Source organism: Myiozetetes cayanensis, unplaced genomic scaffold, assembly GCF_022539395.1.
Source record: "Myiozetetes cayanensis isolate MyiCay16 unplaced genomic scaffold, myiCay2020 scf29, whole genome shotgun sequence".
Classification (NCBI taxonomy): Eukaryota; Metazoa; Chordata; class Aves; order Passeriformes; family Tyrannidae; genus Myiozetetes; species Myiozetetes cayanensis.
The window spans coordinates 5496190-5514453 of record NW_026087510.1 but is presented as its reverse complement, the minus strand read 5'-3'; the positions used below and the strand labels follow the sequence as shown (position 1 = coordinate 5514453).

Here is an 18264-nt window from a genome sequence, read left to right as displayed (position 1 = left end):
ATCAGGCAAGACCACCCGCTGAAATCCACCAAATCCACCCAGGTTATGCCAGCATTCCAAGAGGCCTCAAACATTTATCTGTTTTACCCGCTGACATCAACGAAAAGACGTGTCTGTTTAAAAACCAAAACTGCACATGTTCTGTTGGGAAACACACACACTGGCTCCAAGCTTTGTTAATGGCACTGAGGAAACAAGGTGCTGGGCACAGCTCCTCAGACAACAGAACCCTTAGAATCTGCTTCCAAGAGAGAGCAGCTCATCTGGCTCCCCAGGAAGAGGAAGGTGTGGATCTGGGACCAGCTGTTGCCACAGAGGCACAGAAGGCTCCTGAATATTTAGATGAGTGGCAACCAAAACAATTACCATACTTTGGGTGGTTTTTCTTCTATATCTGTTAGACTGAAAGTGCCCCCTTATCTGGATTTAAACTATCCAGCAACAGAAGACACAGGATGCTGTTAAGCTCCAGAGTGAGGGAAGTGCAAGAACCCCTGGCACGAATTTCGAGGGGGGGAAAACTGAGGTTTAAGAAAACCTGGCACCACAAAGTACCACAAAAATCTTCACCACAAAAATGCTTTATCCTCGTGGCAGGGAGCTCCAAACCAGTCTCACCTCAGGGACGTGAAGGCTCTCTGGCAACCCCTGAGATTGCAAAGCCAGCCCAGAGCTTGGTTGATATAGCTCTGCCCTGTTTCTGTTCCCTCTGTTTGTACAACACTGATTCTACTACGAGAGAAAAACACCCCAAGATCCTACACATGCAGTGGCAAGGGAGTGCTGCTGAGGTAAGAGACTGTAGAACACTGAAGAATTTCTATGGATTCCTTGACAGTAACATATATCCTGTCTTCTGAGAGAACTGTGTGACAAAGGAAGGCCCCTTCCCAGGTGCTATCAGGAAATAAGTCCGCGGGCTTGCTGCCACGTACAGGTTTAAGCCAGAAGGCTTGAAGCCACCCTGACTTTGATCCTGAGGGGCTCTGTGCTTACCAGTGGCCGTGGAGGGTGAGGGCAGCGGCCAGGGAATAGTCCACAGCAGGTCCTGGGCACAGGTAGGCTGCAGGGAGGAGCCCCAGCAGGAACACGCTGACAGCTCGCTCCCCTGTCCAGTGCAGGGATGCAGCCTTGGAACCGCCTGCAAGGAGAAACAGCTCTCCTGTTGAAGGACTCCCGGCCACTCCCACACTGGGCACTGACATCCCAAATCCCAGTTTCACATCCCTGCAGTGTGACATTGCACAGACCTTGTCTTAAACCACACCCAGACACAGAGTGCAAATCAAGATGCTATTAAGTGCAAATAGTGCTGCTGAAGGTGATGGTAACACATTACAGACAACCAGAGCCACCACAATAGCACAATTATTTGTGACAAATAACACCTCTGCACAGTTACCTTCCTGCCTTAACAACACCCAGCACTTCACAGCTTTCCCCTCAGCTCAGGGGGCCCATAGGATTATTTTCTCCTGCAGTGGCTTTGCTGGTAACACCTGTAACCCTGCATCACCCAGGAAGAGACCGAGAGAAACCACTGTACCACGAGTAAATCCTTTCTGCCCCTAGTTCCTCACAGCTGCCACTTAAAATCTCTTACCTGGCCAAAAATATTATGGAATCACAGACTGGTTTGGGCTGGAAGGGACCTTAAAGCTCATCTCATTCTTGTGCCCTTGGCACCACTGTGCCACAACAACCTCCATCACCTCTGTCCTTTATCCCTGCACCTCTCCTGGTCCCTTGGCAGACCCAGCGCAAGACCTGGTCCCTTATAACCCTTTTTAATAGAATCACAGAAGGCTGAGGTTGGAATGGACCTTAAGGACCATTTAGTCCCAAACCCCCTTGCCCTGGGCAGGGACACCTTCCACTGGACCAGGATGCTCGGAGCTCCATCCAGCCTGGCCCTGAGCACTCCCAGGGATAGGGGAGGTACCACCTGAGCAAAGCGGCTTCCCTGACGCTGGGAAAACCCCGCACACCCACTGCCACCCTGTGCTGCCACACCAGGTGCCCACCGAGCCGCTCCCAGCCGGACCGGGGAGACACAACAAGGCAGAAAACAACCCGTAGGTCGAGACGAGGCCCTTCACTAAAGCAAAAGCCAAAGCCTGCGGGCGCACAAGCAAAGAGGAAAAAAAACCCGGCAGGTTTATTCTCTACTTCCCACCAGCGAGCGATGTCCGGACGCTTCCCCGGGAAGGGCTTCGGCAGGGAGGCAAACACTGTAAATAACGATTGTCACCCCCCACCCCTTCCCCCTTCTCTTGGCTTTGACAGCCGAGCTGACGCCGCAGGGTTTGAACATCCCCGTGGCCGGTCTGGCCCAGGGCTGTGCCGGGGGTGCCACCACGGCCCCCCAGCCCGCACTGCCGAGCCCAGCGCTGCGAGGGGGGCTCCGGGGAACCCCACCCCTGCTCAGCCCACCCCAGAACACCCCCCAGACACGCACTTACCGTGTTGTCCCTGCGGGGCCGGGCCGTGGCCGTGGCTGTCCCGGGCCGGGGCGCTGCGGGCGGCGGCGAGCACGGCGGGGCGGCGGAGCAGGGCCAGAGCTGCGGGGACAACGGGGAAAGGAGGGGAGCGAGGTGGTCACCGGGGTGTGGGGGGATCCCGCACCCCCCCGGGGGTGTCCCTCGCCCGCCCCGAGGGTCACTCACCCATGGCGGCCCCGCGGGGCCGCAGCAGCGCCATGTCCGCTCCAAGGGCACCGCGCCCGGACGCGGAAACGGCGGCGGCGCTTCCCCTTCCGCGGGGCCGGGGGTACCGGGAACACTGGGAAACCGGGGACACTGGGAACACCGGGAACACTGGGAACACCGGGGACACTGGGAAAACCGGGGAATACTGCGATTGCCGACGGGAACCGGGGACACGGAGGGAACCGACCTATCCCGGGTCCCTCCCAGCGCAGTCTGCCATCCCGTGTGATTGACCCTGTTTTGCACCGCACGCCGCCGCAGCCAGGCGCTCCCCGCCCGCATTCTCGCCTCTGTGCAAGGGAAGTTTATAAATGAACACCTCTGTGGACGTCTGCGTGTGCTAGAGCAGCTGCATTGTTACCGCAGGGCTGAGCAGCGGCGTCTGTGCTTTGTTCAGGCTGTGGCTGCTCACCAAAACAACCATCACACCACACAGTGTGCTCATCCCCGCTGGCTCCTTCCCTCGTGTCACCTCCAGGTGTGGCCAGGCACAAACACACGGCCCAGGGAGAACACCAGCACCACCCAGACTTCTCAGGCCTCTGCTCTGTGCCCGGGCTTTGCTCCAAAGCAATGACAGAAGCATCAGGCACATCTGGGTTGGTTTGTTTTATTAAAAGGCTTGGCTGTTCGCTGCAGGGAGAAAGGCCCAGTACCAGTTTCTCCAGTAACACACTGGGCACACCAGAGACACAGCACGACACCCACCAAGGCCTCTCTTTCAGCACAAATGGTTTCAGCATCCCCAGAGAGAGTGAAGGAAGGTAGACATGATGGCCAGCCCACAGCAGGCTTGGGAGAGGAGTCTAAACCAAGCAAATGCACTGGTGTCTTTTCTTCATCTTTATGGAATTAGTCACTGCACCTTCAGCTGGAATGAGAGTATTCCCTCAGCTCCCTGCTGTGTCCAGCTAACCCTGTGCATGCCCCCACAGGTCTGCTTTTGGTGCAGGATGGGAAGACAAAGCTACTGTGGGGTTAAATCCGGTGGCATCTCCTCTGCTGTCAGACTTGTTGTCTGACCTCTCTCCGTGCCATTATTTAGGTAATCCAGAAAAGCAACCTGTTAAAACTTAATTTAAAAAAAAAAAAAACACCAAAAAGGGTGCAAACGTGCCTGCCTCCCCCCTGCAGACAGCATGTAATGTTTTTGGGCATCGGAGGTCAACCTGGTCACAGAGAAAGAATCTGAAGTTGGCAGGACAAGCCTGCTTGTCAGACAGGTAACTGCTCTCCTGGATTTCGGAATGCCAAGTCCCTGGAAAGCAAGGGAGCCCCTCCTGCAGGCTGCCAGGGCTCAGCTCCTGCCTGCGGGCTGGCAGGATGGGCATAAACCACAGTGCTGGGACAAGTTGTACCATAGGGCAGTGCTGAACAATAAATACCCGGCCCTGTCCTCCCCCTCACAGTTTGAGCTGCAGCCCAGGCCCGTCAGTCCTCATCTGAGCTGTCCTCAGACTTCTCATCACCCGCCACCTTCCAGTTCTTCCTCTTGCTCCTCTTCTCTGGCACTTCACTCTGCCTCTCCGACGCAGAGCTGGGACCTTTCTTCCTCTTCCTTGGGGGCCGTTTCTCTTTCCTCCCCTCAGACTCACTGTCCTCAGAGCTGCTGGTGCATGAGCTGCTTGCATGGGAAAAGTCACTGTCCTGCCCAGAAGAAGAGGTAGGTTCCTTGGCAGGCACTTTCCTGGTCTTTTTCTTGCGCTTGTGTTTTCCCCTCCGGGTGCCTGGAGTCTCCTCTGCCGAGCACTCGCTCTCCCGGGAGGAATCTGTGGAAGTTTTCCCCTGCTCCTTTTTCTTTTTCTTCCTTTTTTTGTGGGAGCGCTTTTTCTGCTTCTTCTTGTGGGATTTCTTTGTTTTTTTCCTCTTGTGGGACTCACGGGCAGTCTGCTTCCCCAGGTGGGATTTCTTCTTCCCATTGACAGCGTTTTGCTCATCTCCTTCTTGCTGGTCACTGCAAAGAGAACAGGAGGGTGCTCACCGTTGATGATCCTGCTGGGTGCAGGTTAAAAATAATAAAATTCTGCCTAAGATCTTATTTTTCAGTCAAGTCTCCACTCTCCAGGACACTGCAAGGATTTATTTACCTTCCAGATCCACAGATTTCGGTAACTCCAGCTAAAGCTCAATGTCTAATTATTAAAAAAAATTTCTATCCCCTCCTAAGACTCACACCACATGAACTGATTTTTTTTCATGTAACAGTAAGGCTTTTACATTCCAGGCTGATCTGTATCCCAAATTTGAAACTCAGGTTGTAAAATTCCCTGCCTGATTTGACAGAAGGAGGATTCTGGATCCATCAGTAGAGCTGCTTGCCTTACCTGTCTGTATCGAATTCCTCAGGGTACAGCTCTTTATACCCACTGTGCCCCCACCTGTAACAAAGCAGAACCATCTGTCAGAAACAGGTAAGGTGTTTGAGGACAGAAATAGAATTCTGAAAAGCCAGAGCCACAGAAAAGACATGAGTTCAGACAAGGAGGAAGGAAATATGGCTGATTGGGTTGGTGCTAGTTAAATGCACCTTAAGTTCTCGGTCTCTTTTCCATTTGTAGTTAGAGAAAACTACAACTCAAATTTCTTTGAAACAACCCTGGAGAGCACTAGAGTTTGGGTTTCTTGAGATTCTTTTAAGCTCCTTGGGCAAAATAATAAATATTAAGCTTAGGGCTGAGCTCTTGCTGCTTAGTGTGGCTTAGAAACTCAAATTAGGTGTTCTGTGACACTGCAGAAGTTCGTGCATGTCACTTATTCATTCTCAAGGTGAACTCAAACGCACATGGAACAGAGAAATGTAGAGTTTTTTGATACAGTACCCCAAAAAGGTATTTTAATTACAGTTATAATCACAGAACATGAGTGTCCCCACATACCTGTCTGGCATGTTGGCTTCACATTCGTAGAGCTTTTTATTCCACGATCGGGCCCTGAGGAGATCATCTTCCACCAGGTCAAGGAGCTGCGGGTTCCTGGTTTTCCACTCAGCCCTGTGTCCCTCCTCATCGAAGCCATCGCTGCGCATGCGGCTGCTGGGGAGAGAGAGCATGTCCTTCAGCCCAGCCCTGAGGGAGAAACCACCCCCAGGGCCCCCCAGAACCCAGCTCAGTCATTAATAACCTCCAAGGTTACACATCTAGATGAAGGCATAAATGGTCAGACCAAAGCACAGGCCTGACCTCTTCCCAGGGACTCCTTAAGGAGAGAAGAAATCTGCCTGTGGTGTCTCACCTGGAGGTGTCTGACAGCATTCTGCTTTGCCTTTTCCAGTAAGTCTCTTCTGTCTGCTTCTCCCACTCCCTTATTTTCCACATTTCTGTCTCTTCCTGAAGCTGAAAGTCACAGAAGGGAAACAAGTTTAACATCAGGGAGACTTCACAGTCATGTAGCGCGTGACATCAGCTCCAACCTCAACACTCCTGCTGAGAAAAACCCACAGCAACCTTTCCTACCACCCTCAAACACATTATTTATATACATATTTAGTGGTACCAAAAGGAGAACCTCTTGATGGTAGTTCCCTATCAAAGCACTTAAGGAGAAGGATAAAAAATGGTGGGTTTGACTGATTTTACCACCTCAGCTGCCCTGTCATTCACTGCCATCCCAAACATATGGACTGTTACAGACTCCAGTGAATAAATAGCATCTGGAGGGACCAAGCCAACAATACCCCAGCATCTGATACTGTGTGGCTTGGCACAAATTTATGGTTATAGACACTGACTGTACATGAGTGACTTCATAAATATATGGAATAAACAAGTTGGACCTGCTGAATTATGACAGGGATTAATTAAATACTTCGCTAAAGTTAAGGGAGTTGCTTCATCTCGCACTAAAATCCTGCCTGTGCACACTAACAGAAAGTTTAAATTCTCTGATGTGAATAAAAGTACACACACACAGTACAACAAGGGAAAAAACCCAAACAGTTAAAGATTTCCTACTTTTTAAAAGGCAAACCATAATTTTCACAGGAGTCCTGAGAGAATGTGCTTCTCATTGGGCAAGTTTATAAACAGCATAAGTACGTAAATAAATAAACAAGATTACAAGTAAATATATACAAGTTCCTTCCGGTGGGGTGCGAATTTAAGAAAAAACAGGGTTAAACTGACACTCAGGAAAACAAAAAACGGGGTTAAAGTGAGACAAACAGGATTAAACCGAAAGCGAGAATAAGGAGCTGACGACGGGGGCCGGATTCAACAAACCCCTTTTTATCTCTTGCCAAACACTCCCGCGCTCCCCTCGCCGGGTCGGCACCGGGTGGCACCGGCGGGAGGTCCCCGCACCCGGGGATGTCCCCGCACCACGGGGTGACACCCCCGGGATGTCCCTGCACACCGCGATCGTCCCGCACCACGGGGTGACACCCCCGGGATGCCCCTGGACACCGCGATCGTCCCGCACCAGCGGGTGGCATCACTGGGATGTCCCCGCATCCCGGGATGTCCCCGCACCCCCCAGCACGTCCCCGCATCCCGGGATGTCCCCGCATGGCCGGGCTGTACCCCCACTCCCGGCGTGCCCCCGCACCTCCCACATACCCGCAGCACCGTGAGATCCCCGCACCCCCAACACGCCCCTACACCCCCAACACGTCCCCGCACCCCGGGATGTCCCACACCCCGAGATGTCCCCGCACCCCCGGGATGCCCCCACCCCCGGGATGCCCCGCACCCGCCCCGTACCCCCGGCCGCCCGCCAGCCCTGCCCTGCCCGCACCTTGTTGTGTGCCCCGGTGTGCCGGATGACGTTCCGCAGCAGCACCTTCCCCACGGGCACCCGGGACATGCTGGGGCCGCGCCGGGCCGGCCGCGATGGCGGGGCCGGGGCGGAAACCGGCGGGGCGGCCCCTTCCGGCGGCGTCTCCCGGGGCGACGGGCGCGGCCAGGCCGGCCCGCCGGGATCCGCGCGTCCTGCTCTTCTCAGGGGGAAAAAAACCCCCCAAAGCTCACATTAATCACGGTCACTGAGGTTGGAAAAGACCTCCGAGATCACGGAGCCCGCCCTGTGCCCCGCGCACGCCTTGTCCGCCCAGCCCAGAGCGCTGAGGGGCACGGCCGGTCCTGCCCTGGACACCGCCAGGGATGGGGACTCCAAACGTGCCCGGGCACCCTGAGGGATGCGAGCAAGGAGCCCCTCAAAGCTGAGCCGAGCATCGAGCTGCCCCAGGTCAGCTCTGCTGCCGAGTGTGGCCTGAGAATGTCAAAAGGTAAGGCGGCAGAAAGAGCGACCTTGTGTTCCCTGCCCAGCATCCCAGCCCTGGAAACGCTCACTGCTGATTCCCTGTCAGTTCATCAGGTATTTCATTTTTTTTTTTGGTTTAGGAGACGACATCACCATTGAGGGTCGTGGAAAACACAGCAGATTACAGCTAGGTTTGCCAGAACGGGTGGATGAAGAAACAACTACAGCAGTATTTAACAAAGCAAAAAGGGTGGTTATCTCTGCACCACATTGCCAAGCCAAATCCTTAACCCCTGCATCCTGCCCCGTTCCTGGTCACAGATTAGAGAACAAAAGCCTAGAGTGAGAATCCTTACTTTTAGATGAGTTGTTTTTGGGGGGAAGGTTATTAACTTTTTGATCTTTAGGGGTGAATATCTCAAATACCTTTAGAGGATGCAAGTAGCAAAGGAAGGATGGAGGAATGCCAGCACCCCCAAATTAAAGACTGCAAATACTCAAGGAGTACTTGAATATTTACAGTTACAGTACTTGTGTATCTACAGTTAAAAATCTGTAGATGCTTTACTACATCACTCACGTTGCCTCGAGGAGCAGCAAATAAACTTTTTGTTCAATAAACGGACTGGATTCACTTGGTTAGAGCAGCTCTCACGAGTCCTCAATGCTGGGACAGCCCGCACAGGTGTGTCACACACGGTCCTGCAGGCTGCCCAGGGGAGCAGGGCAGACAGGGAGGTTCCAGGTTACTGCTGCAGACAGCAAGAAAGCAGGAATTTTGGAACGTGGGTGATGAAATCTGGGGTTAATAGGGTGAGTTTCACTGCCAGACTGAAAGGCTGCAGAGCAGTACAGTAAAGCCACACACGACTGAAGAGAAAAGCACTGGAACAGGGTTTAGTAGTTGTCAATTCCAAACATTTAATGGAACATGGGTTCACTAGAGCGAGTCTGGAATCAGGGTATTTTAGATCATTAAAATCCAAAATATGCACTTTTTTTTTTTTTTTTTTTTTGCTTAAGCAAGGCATGAAAACCAGGTATCACAGCAACCAGACACTTAAGTAGTTCCCACAAAAATATTTAATTTCCACAGTATTTTCTTTCAATATCTTTAGTGAATTCTGTAGAACTTTACAGGAGACAGTACTTAATGCAATATACAGAATAACGGATCAGCTCAAACTCTTTCTGTTAAAACTCCTCCCCCCTCCCTACTTAATTCTCCTGGTCACTTTGTCATTACTGCACAGTTGCCCTTTTCACATGAACATTTCCATGTGGAAAGTGGAATCTAAGAATGTTCAGCACTGCACCCCCTTGCAGGATGCAACGAGTGGGGTAACTGGACACAGGTCCAAAGAACTAGTGAAGCACCTTACGTACAATATATACATGGAGAGCACATTCTGCAGCTTGCTGAGGCTGGCACAACATAGACAAGTCAGGGAAGGTCTCCAATTCCAGTGACTTTAAGTCAGAGCTTCCTATGTTAGAATGCCTGAAATAAAAAATTCCAAACATTCGAGTCCTCACATGATTTCATATCCACTGGCGGGATTATCAGCATGTGTGATTTGTCTACATTGGCTTCCAACACCCGGATTCTCCTGAACATTCTGCAAAACAGTTACTTCCATGGCATCAGAGTGCGGTGTTAACTTAGGAAGAGGAACGGCAACTGAAGAGCTTCCACAGAAAAGCACGTGAGTGGAAGTCCACGAGCAGACAGCACGTCCCCTGCGGCCCCTGAGAGCTGGGACCCCACACACAGCAGTGCTCTCTCCCCTTAAAGTGCTCAACAGGGATCACGTAGCTGAGAGGATCCAGACCAGGGCCAAATTCCAGGAAAGAGTTGGAACACTGGCACTTGGCCTTTGAGAAACTATCCCCAGGCACTTCAGTCCCTCAGGGCGTTTGCCACCTCACCCACCCCAGGGACAGGATAACACGGGAATCCCCCTTCTGCTGACTCGCTTCAGTGACCAATCTCATCTGCACTCCTGTGAAGAGATGTTTGTAATTCTGAGAACATGACATTTGCACCCCTCTTTCGAGGAGCAGCTGGCAGTGGGCATTCTGCCAGGGTCAGCTTTAAATCTGGGATGCTTAACTCTGTTTTTGGAAGAGTTTGCAAGTTAACTAACTGTATAAAAATACAGTGTAGCTGTAATATTGCTCTGAAAAGCACTTTTGCAAACTTTTTTTTTTTTTCCCTGTACAGACTGGTAATAACATTACCAGATAATATAATACATATTTTAAATAAAAAAAGGAACTCTCTTAAAGTCGGAACACTACAGTCTAAATAGCTTGTTTTAAAACACAACAGTGTGACCCAGGAAAATTCTGCTTGCATGGGTAAATTATAGCAGCATGGTTACTGGCTTCTCAAGGAAACCCTTGAACTCTGCAAGCCACTGTGCTCCCACTGCTCCATCCACAACACGATGGTCACAGCTCAGGGTAACAGACATCACGCTGGCCACGTCAAAGCTGGAAGGGAGAGACAATAAAACAAGAGAAAGAAAAGGTTAACACGCTCCCCTGCAAGTCAGTGCCACTCACAGAGCACGGCAAAGCTTTTCTTGGAGGGCCAGGAATAGCAGGTGGTGCTTGGTGACAGATGTTTCTCCCTGTGGACTCCCGGAGAGCAGATCATGTTCATTCCTTTTCTAAGGAAAACTAAGGGACTAAGACACTGAGATACACCTTTGTGTGTTCCCCTGAGGACAGGCAGCTCATCTTTCTCTGCAGCACAAGAACAGCCCCATACAGTCACTGAGAAAGAGCCCCCTTACCCTCATGAGTTTCCTCATGATCAGGGAGAGACACCCAGGACTGTTAACATTTTCAGTAAACCCAAACATTCTCCTGGGTCTGTGCTAGTGCAAGCTCCAAGCAGGGGGATGTTATATACAGGTCACTTGGATTATAACCAATCCCTTAGGTTTTCCTAAATGCAAATTTAAGCAGCTTGTTGGAGAGGAACAGGTGCCTGAACTGTTGTGGACCCCAGACTCACTTCCTCACCTCCTGCCCCTCAAAGAAAGAAATGGCCTTTCCTCCACTTGCAAAGAGGTTTCAAGAATAAATGTGTGGCAAATCCCTCCTCAGTCACTGCAATTCTCTTTAACACCTGTGTGGCCCTTTTCCTACAAGATCTCACTGTACTTCAGAAGGTACTGAAAGCACCATGCCAACAATAAATTTTAGGGGGGTTTTAAATGATTACCTAATGGAAGTGTTAGAAAACCAGCCATTATTTCAGAGTCTGGCTTCAGAATGAGGTGAGAACTTACCCTTTCTCATTATCAGCTGGCACCAGCCTTTGCTCTGAGGAGCCCACTGCGAGGATGCAGGCTTGAGGTGGATTGATTATGGCAGAGAAGTTCTTAATCCCATACATTCCTAAATTGGAAATTGTGAAAGTACCACCCTACAAGAAAAAAAAAAAAAAACCATCCACAGTCAAACTACAAATGGTGTTTTCATGGAAACATGAGACTGAGGGGTCTGCAGCTTCCTCACTGGGGGAAGCAGAGGAGCAGGCACTGAGCCCTGCTCTGTGTGACCAGGGGCAGGACTCAGGGAATGGCTGCAGCTGTGCCAGGGCAGGTTTAGGATGGGTATCAGGAAAAGGCGGTTGGATATTAGGAAAAGCCAGAGGGTGGCTGGGCACTGAACAGGCTCCAGTTTCTCACCTGGAATTCGTGAGGCTGAAGTTTCCCTTCCCTGGCTTTGGCTGCCAAGGAAGCCACATCCTTGCTGATGGCATCCAGGCCCTTGATGTGGGCGTTGAACACGATGGGGGTGATGAGCCCCGCCGGGGTGCTGACGGCCACGCTCACGTCCACCACGTGGTTCCTGCAACACACAGACACGTGCCACCTTCTTCCAGCAGGAAGAACTCAGCACTGTTCAGACAGCCCTAAATTAACATGAATTTGGCCACAGTTATTTCATCTTAGCACTTTAAAGAGAAACCCTCAACCTTTTTTTGCTCTCCCTCAAATCCCAGCGGTTCTGTTTTGCCGTGAACTCTCCACTGAACAAAGAAAGTCTCTGGCTTTGACAGCACCATAAACTTACTGCCTAATAACTGTGTCCATCCACGAAGAATTTGCCTCAGGCACCTTCAAGCATGCCAAAGCAGAAGCTTTAATTAGGAAATCGTTGACAGAAAGCTTTACGTTATCCTCCTGCAAATAAAGAGATTCCAGGTGTCAGTCTGTGTCCTGCACATCACCCCCCATCAACGTGGGCAGTCACACCCTTGTTCAGAGAAAATGTCAGAAGACAAACACACTACTTGCAAGCATTAATATTCAAAGATAATTTAGGAGGTGAATGCATCTCCTTCATAATTTAAGAAGGTACAGTAGTTTTTAATGTCTGTCTCTCCCCAAACTTCTAGTGTGGAATTATTATTTTGCTTACATTTTCTACCCTTCTTACAGTTAAAAAACCCTTTTTTGCCCTGCTTTCCACCTGGAATAATGGATCCCCAGCAAGCAGAGCACAGAGCAGCTCTCTTAGGGAAGTCAGAAAGCAGCAGGCAGTACCTGGCTGAAAGGTTTCAGCCCAGAACTGATCCACAACAGGTACAAAAGGCACTGAAAAGTCTATTTTCCCCAAGCCAAGATGCCACACCACCAAAACCCAGGGTGGGCAAATGCTTTACCTGATTGAGTTCTTTCCTTAGCACCAGCACTTTCCCCATGTTGATGTCGATGGAAAGGTAGTAGTGAGGTATTGTTTGTTTGGATTGCATCAGCCTCTGAGCAATGACCTGAGGGAGGAACATCAACCAGGCTGGAAAATTCACCACTGCAAAAACATAACGGTCTGGGGGAGGAACGACGAGTCCTTACCCTCCGAATGTTGCTGATGGGGATGTCTGTGAAGGTCCCCTCGGGTGCTGCTGCCACTGCAGCAGCTGCAGGAACTGCCCCTGGAGCTGCAGCCTGCAGAGAACAACAGCAGCATCACCCTCAGAACCACCCAAATATCAGCTGGAACAGTGTGGGGGGGACAAGTGTTGGGGCTCAGCTGCAGCTGTTTCTACTCAGCCTCACCTCTCCAGTACCCCCAGGGCTCCTTCCAATGTTTGATTATTAAATGCAGTATTTAATTTTCACTGCCCTGCCAGCAGCATACACAGCAACACCTCCACCAGCTCACAGAAGAGACAAGCCATGGCATCAGGACACGTTTGGGGCAACAACAGCAGCAGGCTGGTGGTTCCTAAGTCTGGCTTTCTAATTAGCACCCAAATGAAGGGCTGGGAGCACACTGTGGGTTTTTTCCTCAGTGGAATATCAGAGGGACAAATGAAGGAACAAAGCTTCTTCTAAGTATGTGACAGGTGATGCTTTGCAACCTCACAGCCCAACACAGTGCAGCAGTGCCAGTCCCATGCATTTCCCCTCCTCTAACACCCACCCTTACACATTGCCAGCCTACTCACTGGAGCAGCCTTTGTTGGCACAAATGACTCCACATCTTTCTTGGTGATTCTGCCATCTGGTCCAGTACCTGAGAGAGTCAGAAGAGAAATGCGAGAGGATTTCAATTCTTTGCAACCTTCTAAAGGCACCACTCGAATTCAACAGAGAGAAATCATTTAACACAACTCCAGGAACAGGGAAATCATGGATCTGCAGGGACAGACACTGACAGTGAGGGCAAGGAAGTGGAAAGGAAACCCACCTTTCACTTGGGCAAGGTCAATCCCTTTTTCTGCTGCCAGTTTCTTGGCCAGGGGACTAACCAGGATCCTTCCTGTGCGGGGAGGTGTGGGAGCTGCTGGAGTGGGAACAGCAGCAGGCTGGGGAGGAGGAGGAGCAGCAGCAGGAGTTGCCATCACCTTAACAGAAGGATCAAAGCTATCAGTGGAAGGTACAGTACGAGAACTGGCCCAGCTAAAAACTTATGCTCCCCATTCTCAAGGAGTAGAGGCATGAAAACTGGGGCAAGCGACAGGCTGGAGAAGAGATCCCAATGAATGAAACCTGCTCCAGTTTTTGGAGGGCAAACTAGTGATCACTCCTCCCCAACACACGGACCAGCCTTGCATTCACAGATCAGAAGCATTGCTGCTGAAGCCAGGGCTTCACACTGTCAAACCAGCACAACAGTTCAGATCAGGCTTCTGAGTGGTCCCCATGACTTGTCTCACGTGCCCAGAATGGTCCTTACTGGTGGTGGAGGAGGAGGAGGAGGAGGAGGAGGAGCTGCTGCCTTCATGTCAGTCACTGCAGCAGCCTGGTAGTCAGCAAAGGCTGGAATATCAGCCTCTTTCTCCACAATGATGCAGAGAGCAGTTCCCAATGGCACATCTCTTGTTCCTTCAGGCACCAGGATCTTTGCCAAGTAGCCTTCCTCCTGCACTTCAAAGCCTGTGAGGGACAGAAACAACCCTGCTTTGGTGCCTGATGCAGCTGGGGAGTTCCTCCAAATGCTGCTCCTGGAGGCTCTGGTAGCTAAAGCCCTGTCCTGTATTTAGGGGTAGGGGAATCCTTTTCAGTGCAACAAGTAGGGAAACCTCCCCACGTTGCCATGAAGGATTGAGGAGGAAATACAAATGTTTTTAGGAGCTCCAATGTTTAGTTCTCCAGTGCAATGAGAAGTTAACAAAACCTGCTTTAGCTGTCCCACAGCATCAACCCCTGAGCAGCCAGAGAACTGTGGATCCTTTTAAGGGATCCCTTCTTGGCTTTGGACTCACCTATTGTGGCTTTATCTGTCTCAATTTCGGCCAGTAAGTCTCCCTCGTTCAGCTTCTCCCCAACCTTCTTCTCCCACCTCTGCACTGTGCCCATTGTCATGGTGGGCGACAGAGCAGGGAGAGTGATCTGGGAAGGCAGAGAACACAAGAGAATCAGGTCCTGGCACTCCTGAAAGATCAGGAGCACAGTTGCAACCCCTGATAAATGATGCCAACCTAAAGAAGCAGCCAGCCTTTAATGCTCTCCTAGATCTGGCTCCGTGACAGCAAAGCACAGTGCTGTCCCACAGTGCTGCTTTGGCTTCTCTCAGCAAGGCCTGAGCAAGAAAGCAAGAGCAGAGAGCAAGAAACCTCCACATCAAAATAACCACTACCACCATCCCACCGGGACAATCTGGCAGCTGCTCCCTGCAGGGCTAAAAGGAAGGCTGAAGCAAGTCACTTTGGCTGTGACAAACACAGGGGGAGCAAAACTGGGCAGGTGAGGCAAGCAGAGGGAAGTTTAGTAGCTGAAACACAGATTAAGAAGCCATTCCTTAATTCTTCAACTGCTGACTTTGAGGAACGTCTCAGTTCCCACAATCAGTTCCCAGACGTTTTATCTGTGGGATGAGGTTTGGTATTTCAAAGTTTCTTTTTCAAAGGGATGTCACAGCAACCCCCTGCCACAAAGTGCTCAAAGACAACAAGGGATGTGCAGTCCAATATCTAAGCAAGGTAAAACACAACTCATTATTAGTCACCCATAAACCCATCTGCTGGGTTCATCAGAGGGCCCACGAGGGCTTTTTATACCAGAACTGTCCCAATAATGCAACCATAGCAGGTTTTTCAAGGCAACAACCCTGGAGAGACAAGTCTTTCCTTCACTTGTAGCTGGGATGCTAAAACAAATCCCTGAAAAAAAGCTTCCTGGGATCTCCCCCAACACCTGCTTCAAGCACGTAACTATGGAAGTGGCACACACGCTCCTGCAATTACAGTTAACAAATTCCCACTCCAGGTAGGTTATAGGACAAAATGCCCCATGGGCAGTGATGCCAGTGACAGAAAAAGAGTGCAACGAGCCTTAAGCCAGAAGCAGTGCTCTCTTACCTGCATGTGAGGAGGGTAAGAGCTGCCAGGAGCCTGAGGAGAAGGCTGAGGTGGTGGGGAGGGAGCTGCAGCTGGAGGGGGAGGCACTGAGGCTGCAGGGGGAGCAGCTGCTGCAGCATCCAGGGTGTAGTTTTTAAAGGCATCAACATATTCAGGCCTAGAAGAAAACACAGAGCCCCCCAAACCTGGTCAGCTGATGGTCCCCAAGCCTTTCAGCCAAGGCACCCCAGAAGCCCCAAGAGAGAGAGTTCAACTCAAGGGTCACCAAAATACATACTTTTCTACTGTGATACATATTATGGCCCCAATAGGAACATCCCTTGTTCCTTCTGGCACCAGGATCTTGGCCAAGTAGCATTCCTCCAGGCTCTCAAAGCCAACTGTTGCTTTGTCTGTCTCCACCTTCGAGAGAGAACAGAATATGGTGATGGCAACAGAACTGGTGAGTTTGGAGCCTCCCAGCCTGCCACAGGGTCACACACCACACACAGCTCTGGGACAGCACCCAGGACACACGTGCAGCTCAGGAGGAGGCAGCCCAGGATACCTCTGCTATGAGATCCCCTTCGCTGATCTTGTCGCCCTCCTTCTTCTCCCAGCGCGCGATGGTGCCCATCTGCATCGTGGGGGACAGCGCTGGCAGGGCCACCTGTGGGGGACAGGGCAGTGTCACCACGGCAGGGACCACACACGGCCCAGGGAGGGACCCTCAGCACAGCCTGGCACGGGGAGGCACAAACCCGCTGCAAATCCCCAGTGGGTAAAGTGGTAAAGACCTCAGGGCAAAGCCATCCTGGGTGCTGAGGTGAGACACTGGAACGGGCTGTGGCTGCCCCATCCCTGCAAGTGTCCAAGGCCAGGCTGGAGCAACCTGGCATAGTGGAAGGTATCCCTGCCCAGGGCAGGGGAGGTGGAATGACATGATCTTTAAAATCCTTTCCAACCCCTTAAGCTTCTGCGATTCTATCCAGGGTTATAAGGGGCCACGTCTCGGTCAGGGTCTGCCAGGAGAGGGGCAGGGATAAAGGACAGAGGCGGTGGAGCTGATGGTGGCACAGGGGCTCGAGGCAGGGTGGGCAGACCCACGGCAGTGGGGACAGACCCGCAGATCCTTCACCGTTTGGGGTGGCCAGGCACTGGAATAAGGCTGCCCAGGGAATGATGGAGTCACCAATCCTGGGGGTGCTCAAGGGGACGAGCGGATCCGCCACTGGGCGATGTGGCCTGGGAGTTACAGAGTGCTGGGCTGATGGCTGGGCTTGACGATCCTACAGCTCTCTTCCAGCCTCCATGACCCCACGACTCTGCCCGCGTGGGGGCTGCGCAGGCAGGGGATGGAAAACCCGGCTGGAGAAAGCGAAGGAGCAGCGGGGAGGGGGACACGACCCCGTCCTTCGGGGGACTCGGGGACACGCGGGGGCCGCGGTCTCACCTTCTGGTGCGCCGGGAGGCTGCAGCGGCGGGCCGGGACGAGCCGGGTGCCCGCGGGCGGCAGGAGCGGGCGGAGCGCGGGGCCGCCCCAGGCCGGGCCGCGCCGGGCCGGGACAGCGCCGGCCCCGCCGCCACCGCCACCGAGAGCCCGGCGGGGCCGAACCAGCGCCCCGGCCGCGCCCCGGCACACGCGTCGCGCCAACACCCGCCACATGCTGCGGCTGGGCCCGGGTGAGCCGGGCTGGGCGAGCCGGGCTGGGCGAGCCGGGCTGGGCGAGCCGGGCTGGGCTGAGCGGGGCTGGGGCCGCTCGGTGACCTCCGGGCGGGCGGCGCCGCGCGACACTGACGGCCGTAAAGCGGCGGCGGCGGGGCGGGACACACCGAGCGCGGAGGGGATGGAGCGGGGCGGGACACACGGACACGAGAGGGGATGGACCGGGATGGGACCGCCCCGAGGGGGGATGGAACCGCCCTGAGAGGGGATGGAGCGGCACAGGGACCGCCCCGAGAGGGGATGGACCAGGATGGGACCGCCCCGAGGGGGGATGGGAACCGCCCCGAGAGGGGATGGATCGGGATGGGACCGCCCCGAGAGGGGATGGACCAGGATGGGACCGCCCCGATGTGATGTGATGTGACTGGAGGGCATGGCGGAGTGGGACGGGAATGGACAGAATGCGGTGGGAATGGACAGAATGGGACGGGAATGGACAGAATAGGGTGGGAATGGACAGAATAGGGTGGGAATGGACAGAATGGGGTGGGAATGGACAGAATAGGGTGGGAATGGATAGAATGGGGTGGGAATGGACATAATGGGGTGGGAATGGACAGAATGGGACGGGAATGGGCAGTATAGGGTGGGAATGGATAGAATGGGACAGGAATAGGCAGAATGGGATGGGAGAGGATGGGAACAGACAGTATAGGATGGAATGGATAGAATGGGACAGGAGGGGATGGGAATGGGCAGTATAGGATGGGAATGGGCAGAATGGGACAGGAGGGGATGGGAATGGACAATATAGGATGGGAATGGGCAGAATGCGAGGGAGCAGGGCTGGGTTGCATCAACACTGCCCAATGCGGGGACAGGCAGGATGG

The 18264-nt window shown here is 52.7% G+C and overlaps 3 protein-coding genes across 6 annotated transcripts in view; all 3 read right to left on the bottom strand.

Moving 5' to 3' along the window:
• BCO2 (beta-carotene oxygenase 2) overlaps positions 1–2769 on the bottom strand; it is a 33594-nt gene extending 30825 nt beyond the window's left edge. The window contains exons 1-3 of one of the 2 annotated variants that reach the window (XM_050323017.1): positions 2667–2747; positions 2463–2561; positions 997–1141 (exon numbers count right to left, since the gene is read on the bottom strand). In XM_050323017.1, coding sequence (XP_050178974.1) covers positions 997–1141; positions 2463–2561; positions 2667–2700 — 278 coding nt within the window. In that variant the 5' untranslated portion in view covers positions 2701–2747. Of the gene's footprint in view, positions 1–996; positions 1142–2462; positions 2562–2666 lie in introns of both variants that reach the window. The other variant, XM_050323015.1, reaches the window with a different exon arrangement.
• A 535-nt stretch (positions 2770–3304) lies between these two features.
• On the bottom strand, positions 3305–7586 carry NKAPD1 (NKAP domain containing 1). Of its 2 annotated transcripts, none has more exons than XM_050323019.1 (5): positions 7440–7586; positions 5940–6040; positions 5585–5740; positions 5033–5086; positions 3305–4662 (listed from the first exon to the last, which is right to left on the bottom strand). In XM_050323019.1, the coding sequence occupies exons 1-5, from the start codon at positions 7506–7508 to the stop codon at positions 4140–4142; spliced, it is 903 nt and encodes a 300-aa protein (XP_050178976.1). In that variant the 5' UTR covers positions 7509–7586; the 3' UTR covers positions 3305–4139. The 2 variants fall into 2 exon arrangements, with proteins under 2 accessions (XP_050178976.1, XP_050178977.1); XM_050323020.1 differs by having other exon boundaries at positions 5585–5737.
• Positions 7587–8969: 1383 nt separating this feature from the next.
• On the bottom strand, positions 8970–17389 carry DLAT (dihydrolipoamide S-acetyltransferase). 2 transcript variants are annotated; one of them, XM_050323011.1, is made up of 14 exons: positions 17162–17389; positions 16277–16378; positions 16007–16131; positions 15730–15886; positions 14635–14761; positions 14106–14305; positions 13617–13773; positions 13375–13442; positions 12779–12871; positions 12589–12696; positions 11997–12106; positions 11609–11771; positions 11207–11343; positions 8970–10400 (listed from the first exon to the last, which is right to left on the bottom strand). In XM_050323011.1, exons 1-14 carry the CDS (start codon positions 17372–17374, stop codon positions 10271–10273), a joined length of 1890 nt encoding a protein of 629 aa, XP_050178968.1. In that variant the 5' UTR covers positions 17375–17389; the 3' UTR covers positions 8970–10270. The 2 variants fall into 2 exon arrangements, with proteins under 2 accessions (XP_050178968.1, XP_050178969.1); XM_050323012.1 differs by having other exon boundaries at positions 14109–14305.
• Positions 17390–18264: the final 875 nt, after the last annotated feature.

What these genes read in the sequence shown, in the direction of transcription:
- DLAT (XM_050323011.1), bottom strand. Translation starts at nt 17,374, where the DNA reads ATGTGGCGGGTGTTGGCGCGACGCGTGTGCCGGGGCGCGGCCGGGGCG. An exon ending in CTCCTCCTCCTCCACCACCA is followed by an intron (nt 13,774 to 14,105) that starts GTAAGGACCATT and finishes CCTTCTGTTAAG; the next exon opens with GTGATGGCAACTCCTGCTGC. An exon ending in TAAGGAAAGAACTCAATCAG is followed by an intron (nt 12,107 to 12,588) that starts GTAAAGCATTTG and finishes CTTTATTTGCAG; the next exon opens with GAGGATAACGTAAAGCTTTC.
- NKAPD1 (XM_050323019.1), bottom strand. Translation starts at nt 7,508, where the DNA reads ATGTCCCGGGTGCCCGTGGGGAAGGTGCTGCTGCGGAACGTCATCCGG. An exon ending in GAAGCCAACATGCCAGACAG is followed by an intron (nt 5,087 to 5,584) that starts GTATGTGGGGAC and finishes GCTTTGTTACAG; the next exon opens with GTGGGGGCACAGTGGGTATA. An exon ending in GAGGAATTCGATACAGACAG is followed by an intron (nt 4,663 to 5,032) that starts GTAAGGCAAGCA and finishes TTCTCTTTGCAG; the next exon opens with TGACCAGCAAGAAGGAGATG.